Raw genomic sequence first — 6,110 nt, forward strand, 5'->3', positions numbered from 1 at the left:
GGGGGGAAGGTCTCCGAGCAAGGGGACCCCAAGGCGGTGGCTCGGCCCCTGCCCGGTCCCGCCRATGCCGGTCGGTGCCCTCACGCTCTCCCTGTCTCTCCGCAGATGAGCTGGAGCTGGCRGTGCTGGAGGGGGAGAGCCGCGTGCGGGCCCGGAGGAGCCTCCCGCAGGGCTTCTCCTGGGGGCCCTTCCAGGGCTCCGTCCACAGCGAGCCGGCATCTCCGGGCCAGAACGAGACGGTAAGGAGCACCGCGGCGCTGGCCTCCGCGCGGAGCCGCGGGTCCCCGGGGCCGGAGAGCCCGGCGCTCCCACCGGGAAGAGCTTGGGGAGAGGAAGCGGGTTTGGGGGGACTTTTCCCTGCGGTGGCCGCGCTGTGCCCCAGCCCCGCGGAGCCGTGCCGTGGCCGGGCCCTTGGGACTCGCTCCGCTGCGCCGACGCCTGGCTGCAATTCGGCTGCCGAAGCAGGTCTGCGGCTGCCGGCGCCCGAGCGCCGTGTTCGGTGTCCGCCCGCGGGAGCCCCCTGCTCCGTTAATCCCATTAATACCTATCGTGGCAGGGTGATACCGCCGCYGCGCCAGGCTTGCGAAGCGCGGCTCCGCGCAGCCCCGCTACTCTCTTTGGAAATCCCAGCCGCAGCCTCCTGCCTGCTGAGCCTCCCTTGAGCCACCGCCGCTGCCGGTCGGCCCCGGAGCGGCGGCGGGATCCCCTCCCACCACCCCTCGCTGGGGATGTGCAGGGGCTGCTCAGAGGAACGTGTCCCCTTGCAAAGGAGATCGGGGTGCAGGATTCCCAGGCGGAATTTGCGCCGCAGGCACTCCAGCTGTGCACACCCCGGCGCTGTGCCCAGAAAGCATCAGGCTCTGCTGCCTGCTGCAGAGGAGCAGGAGAGGAGGCAGCGCGGGGCGCGAGGTGCAGGCGGCTGCAGCTGGTGCCGTCGGCCGCGGGCGGCGTTTCGGGCCGTGGGGACGACCGGAGCGACGCGRCAGGGCGAGGGGACGGGAGCCTTCAGCAGGGCCCGATTCCGGCAGGTTTAGTGCCTATTCTGCAGGGTTTTGCATCGTTTCTGTTGGAGCAAGGGCAAGCTCCGGCTGTCGGCGGTGGGGAGCACAGCCCGGCAGGAGCAGCCTTGGCCCGGTGCACTGCTGACCCGGGAGGTGACTGTCGGTGCGTCATTTCCCAGGCCCGGGCCAGGACGGCAGCACGCGTCCGTCTTGCCGGGGCAGGCTGACGGCTCAGCCTTCGGCGGTGCTTGGGTGGGAGACGGGGTTTGCTGCAAAGACAGAGCGTGTGTGCATGCACGTGCATGTTTGCAAATGCTTGCACGCATGCGCACGCATCTGTGTGCATGCATGCGTGCATGCGCGTGCATAGGCAGATGTACATGTATGTTAGCAGGGTGGCCGCGGGCCTCGCGTCCCGCACGAGGGATGCAGGCGGGCATTGCCCGGGCCGGTTGGGGCAGCATGCCCTGCCACGCGTCACGGGTCCTCAYGGGGCTGCAGGGACGGCCACGTCCGCCCTGTCCATCCCCGAGCTCGCGGAGTCCCGTCCCCCCCTCCCGAGCTGTACGAAGAGGGGGGAGCTCCAGCTGGGGGTCTCCGAGGCTGGAGGATCTTGCAGGAAGTCTTGGCTCCATCTCCACCTCCTCCTTTTCCCTCTCTCTCTCTCTCTCTCTCTCTCTCTCTTTTTTTTTTAGCTCAGGCCGGTTTATCTTTGCCGAATTAAATCCTTGATTAACCCTTATCTGCCCAGTTTGGCTCCCTATCTCCCGGTTGGCGCCGTGTGTCCAGACACCCGGTACAGGATGATTGATTTCTTAAAGATATGCGCGGCTTTTTTCTGATACTTCATTTATTGTCTAAATATTTTTGCTCCCATTTCAGCAGCTCCCTTATCGAGCCGGGCTGATGATTCCCAGCCCTGCTTTTCTCCGCCGCTCGCCTCCCGCCCTATCTCTGCTTGGGGAACTGAGGAAGGAATCGCAGCTCCATCCCTGATACGGGCTGTCGCCCTTGGGTCCCTTCGCCTTTGTTGCTGGCGCGGGTGGGGGAGGCGAAGGAGGGCTCCCCCGAACGTCTGGCCGCGGCGGCCGTGGGGCGCTCGGCTCGCCGTCGCCCGGCTGCAGCCTCGGGGTCGTGCAGCTCRTCGGATATATGTTGGACATCGGTTTGGGGGCTCGGGAGCCGAATCGCCCATCGCGGGGTGCGGGGGGGGGAATTGGGGATAGTGGGTGGCCTTAACTCGTTGCTGCAGGAGCATCGCTCTGCGTGTCCCCGAGGATGATGGGGGAGGCTCGGAGGTGTTTTAGCCCCGAGCCTGAGGGCTGAGGACTGACGGAGCTCAGGACGGTGGTGAGAGGGACCCTGGGCCGCCGGCTTGCAGCGCTGCTCTGCTGCCTGCACCGCCGGCCGCCTGCCCCAGCCCCGGACGGTGCCCGGCCGCGGCCGCCCCCGCCGCAGCAAGGCCGGGCAGCGAGGGCTCGCCGCTGCCCCAGATAACGGCGGCCCGGGCGGATGCGGCGCAGATAGGGTTTCCGATGGTTATCGGGGCCGGTTCAGCGCGGAGACACTGACCTCTTTGTTCGAGGGAAAACAAGGAAGGTTTCTCAGCRTGGGCTGGGGGCCGACGGCGGGAAGCGCGGCAGGGACGCTGCCAGCACGGCCGCGGCCGGGCAGCCGAGCAGGGACGGGCGCCCCGGCACGTGCGGGGTGACCCCCCCCCCCCCGGGGGCGCACGGCGGAGGGTGCCGGGGGCTGCAGCACGGAGGGCATCCGCCGGCTGCACGGGGCTCCCGGAGCCTCCTCCGTCCGGGTGCACCCCCAGCTCCCCCGTGCACGCAGCAAATGTGCGGACACGGCGGCAAAACCTCTGCAGAGCAGCCCAAACCGCCTCCCTGCCCCGAGGAAGGGCGCGGAGGGGCCGACGTTGCCTCCGGCATCCCGCTTTGCATCCCGGCGCGGCACCCTTCCGACGGAGCAGGCGGATCTCCGCACTGTCAGCCGCAGCGTGCGTGTGCGCGGGYGGGCGCTGCCGGCGTGTGCACCCGTGCGGTGTGCACGCGGGCGCACGTGTGCATGTGTGCATGCGTGCGTGTGCGTGTGTGTGTGCGCGCGGGCGGTTTATCAAGCCGCGAGCACTGGGCTCCTCGCGGTGATAAGGCCTAAACCGGCTGAGACTGTCAGTCTGAGTTTGAGGGTTTAGAAATATTGGGACGAATAATTAGATTTCATATCGTTACCGCGGCAGCCATCGGAGGATCAGGCAGATTAATTTCCCCCCCCCCAACCCTTTGCTCTGCTCATTAATATTCATTAGCGGCGCCGGGAGGCAGCGCCGGGCTGGGGCTGGCACGGGCTCGGCGGGGAGGGCTGCGACCCTCGCGCGCCCGCYGCCCCGGCGCTCACCCGTCCCTGCCTTTCGGCCGTCGGCAGAGCCCGCCCGTGACGCTGGTGCTGGGAGACGAGAGCTGCTGGCTGTCCAGGCTGCCCCTCGTGCCTGCCGAGCCCGACGCCAACGCCGTCGTCTACAGCAAGGGTTGGTGTTTGCACCGCGCCGCCCCTCTCCGCCGGGCTCATCCCCCCCCCCCAACGTTCCTGCGAGCCGGGCGCCGGGGCCGGCTGCAGGTGACGGCTTTGCCTGCGTCGGCGGCCGGGGAACCTGCAGCCCCGTCGCCCCGTTTGGCAACGCGAAGCGTGGGGTGCTCCTTCTCCGGGCTCTCCCCCCCCCCCGCCAATCCCCAGGGAGCAGCGCCGGCACCGGCAGCTCCCGCRCTGCCCACCGAGGCGAGTCCGTGCCCAGCCAGGGCGGCGTCTCCCCCCGCCGCCTCGTTCCCCCTTTGCTGGGAGTCCCCTGGGCTTCCCCAGCATCCCAGCCTTCCCAGGCTGTTCCCTCCGCGCCTCCGGCTGGGGATGGGAGGCAGGAGGGACCCAGCACGCAGCAGCCGGTGCAAGCACTGGTGCAAGCCCTCCTGCAAGCGCCGGTGCAAGCCAGCGCCGGTGCAAAACTCAGTGCCAGCATCGCTGCAAACCTCGGCGCAAGCGTCGCTGCAGGCATGCGGCCGTGCCAGGCAGCGCGGCTCCGGCGCGGGCTGACACCGCCATCTCCAGGCGAGCCGGGGCTTCGGCACCGCCGGGCGAAAGCGCCCAGGCGCTGCTGGGGGCGGCGGGGGGGCCACCGCCGACCGCCGTCCCCTTGCCGCCCGCCAGACGAAGCCCTGTGGTGCAAGACCACGCGCGCCGTGCGGGAGGACGAGGCCGTGCGCGCCTTCGTCGTGGCCGAGCCCCAGGCCATCGCCAACCACGGGGCGAAAGCGGAGCCCGGCGACTCGCCCTACCCGGCCGCGCTGCGCTCGGACATCCAGCTCCTGCCGCAGCAAGCCGGCATGGCGGCCATCCTGGCCACGGCGGTGGTTAACAGTGAGTGTCCGGGGCCGGGTGGTGGGACCGGGCGAGGGGGCCCGTCCTGCTGCCCCCGTCCCATCCCGCCTGTCCCGTCCCCTCCGCAGAGGACGTCTTCCCCTGCAAGGACTGCGGCATCTGGTACCGGAGCGAGCGCAACCTGCAAGCGCACCTGATGTACTACTGCGCCAGCCGCCAGAGCGCCGCCTCGCCCGCCCTCGACGAGAAGCCCAAGGAGACCTACCCCAACGAGCGCGTCTGCCCCTTCCCCCAGTGCAAGAAGAGCTGCCCCAGCGCCAGCTCCCTGGAGATCCACATGCGCAGCCACAGCGGTACGGCGCGGCGCGGCACGGCGCGGGGGACGCCCAGCCCCGTGCGGGCACCCGGCCCGATGGAGCGGCAGCGGGGCTGCTCGCCCCCAGCGCAGTCACCGGTTTAGATGAGGCTCTCGCCCAGTTGGGTTACTGGTTTGGGGCAGCCCCCCCCGCCCCTGCGAGCTGGCGCCCGCTCGCGGATCTGCCCCTGTCTGCCGCGTGGCCACCCTGGGACAGGGGACGTGCCCAGAGCGCTGCCGCCGCGGTGCCCCGCCGGCCAGCCGCCTTTCCCGCGGCGCTGATGCGTCCGCCTGTCCATCTTGCAGGGGAGAGGCCGTTCGTCTGCCTGATCTGCCTGTCGGCCTTCACCACGAAAGCCAACTGCGAGCGTCACCTGAAGGTGCACACGGACACGCTGAACGGTGAGTGAGCCCTGCCCGGCGTCCCCGCGGGCACCGTCCCCGCCGGGGCGGCCGTGCCACCGGGCCTGCGGCTCCCCGCTGACGCCCGCGCCGCGGCCCCCCCTTGCAGGCGTCTGCCACAGCTGCGGCTTCATCTCCACCACGCGGGACATCCTCTACAGCCACCTGGTCACCAACCACATGATCTGCCAGCCGGGCTCCAAGGGCGAGGTGTACTCGCCGGGGCCACCGACCCTGCCCGCCGCCAAACCCCTCGCCCCGGGTGAGTACGTGGGGCAGGGACACCTTCCCCCCGCAAGGTCCCAGGGTGCTGGCGTGTCCCATGTCCCCTCTTGCAAGGTGCCAGGGTGCTGGTGTGGCCCGTGTCCCCCCTTGCAAGGTGCCGGGGTGCTGGCATGTCCCATGTCCCCCCTTGCAAGGTGCCAAGGTGCTGGTGTGGCCCGTGCTGCCCCTTGCAAGGTGCCAGGGTGCTGGCATGTCCCATGTCCCCCCTTGCAAGGTGCCAAGGTGCTGGTGTGGCCTGTGCTGCCCCTTGCAAGGTGCCGGGGTGATGGCATGTCCCATGTCCCCCCTTGCAAGGTGCCAGGGCGCTGGCATGTCCCATGTCCCCCCTTGCAAGGTGCCAAGGTGCTGGTGTGGCCCGTGTCCCCCCTTGCAAGGTGCCAGGGTGCTGGCATGGCGCGTGTCCCCCCTTGCAAGGTGCTGGGGTGCTGGCATGGCCCGTACTGCCCCTTGCAAGGTGCCAGGGTGCTGGTGTGGCCCGTGTCCCCTCTTGCAAGGTGCCGGGGTGCTGGCGTGGCACGTGCCGCCCCTTGCAAGGTGCCGGGGTGCCGGCGTGGCCCGTGCCGCCGCGGTGACGCCGGCGCCTCTCTCCCCCGGCAGGGCTGAGCCAGCCGAACAACCCGCCGGTGCTGAAGTGCAGCCTGCCGGGCTTCCTGGCCGAGGGGCTGCCGGCGCTGCCGCCCCACGTGGTGCTG

The 6,110-nt window shown here is 70.0% G+C and overlaps 1 protein-coding gene across 1 annotated transcript in view; it reads left to right on the forward strand.

Moving 5' to 3' along the window:
* Positions 1 to 6,110, forward strand: part of ZFPM1 (zinc finger protein, FOG family member 1) — a gene marked incomplete at its 5' end in the record, with an annotated part of 36,792 nt that overhangs the window by 26,759 nt on the left and 3,923 nt on the right. Inside the window, 7 exons of the mRNA XM_026092041.1 lie at positions 106 to 239; positions 3,432 to 3,534; positions 4,206 to 4,415; positions 4,505 to 4,729; positions 5,038 to 5,133; positions 5,243 to 5,395; positions 6,016 to 6,104. Of these exons, the coding sequence (XP_025947826.1) occupies positions 106 to 239; positions 3,432 to 3,534; positions 4,206 to 4,415; positions 4,505 to 4,729; positions 5,038 to 5,133; positions 5,243 to 5,395; positions 6,016 to 6,104 (1,010 nt within the window). The remainder of the gene's footprint in view (positions 1 to 105; positions 240 to 3,431; positions 3,535 to 4,205; positions 4,416 to 4,504; positions 4,730 to 5,037; positions 5,134 to 5,242; positions 5,396 to 6,015; positions 6,105 to 6,110) is intronic.

The sequence above is a fragment of the Apteryx rowi genome, unplaced genomic scaffold, assembly GCF_003343035.1.
Source record: "Apteryx rowi isolate R43461 unplaced genomic scaffold, aptRow1 scaffold_94, whole genome shotgun sequence".
In the NCBI taxonomy this organism is placed as follows: domain Eukaryota; kingdom Metazoa; phylum Chordata; class Aves; order Apterygiformes; family Apterygidae; genus Apteryx; species Apteryx rowi.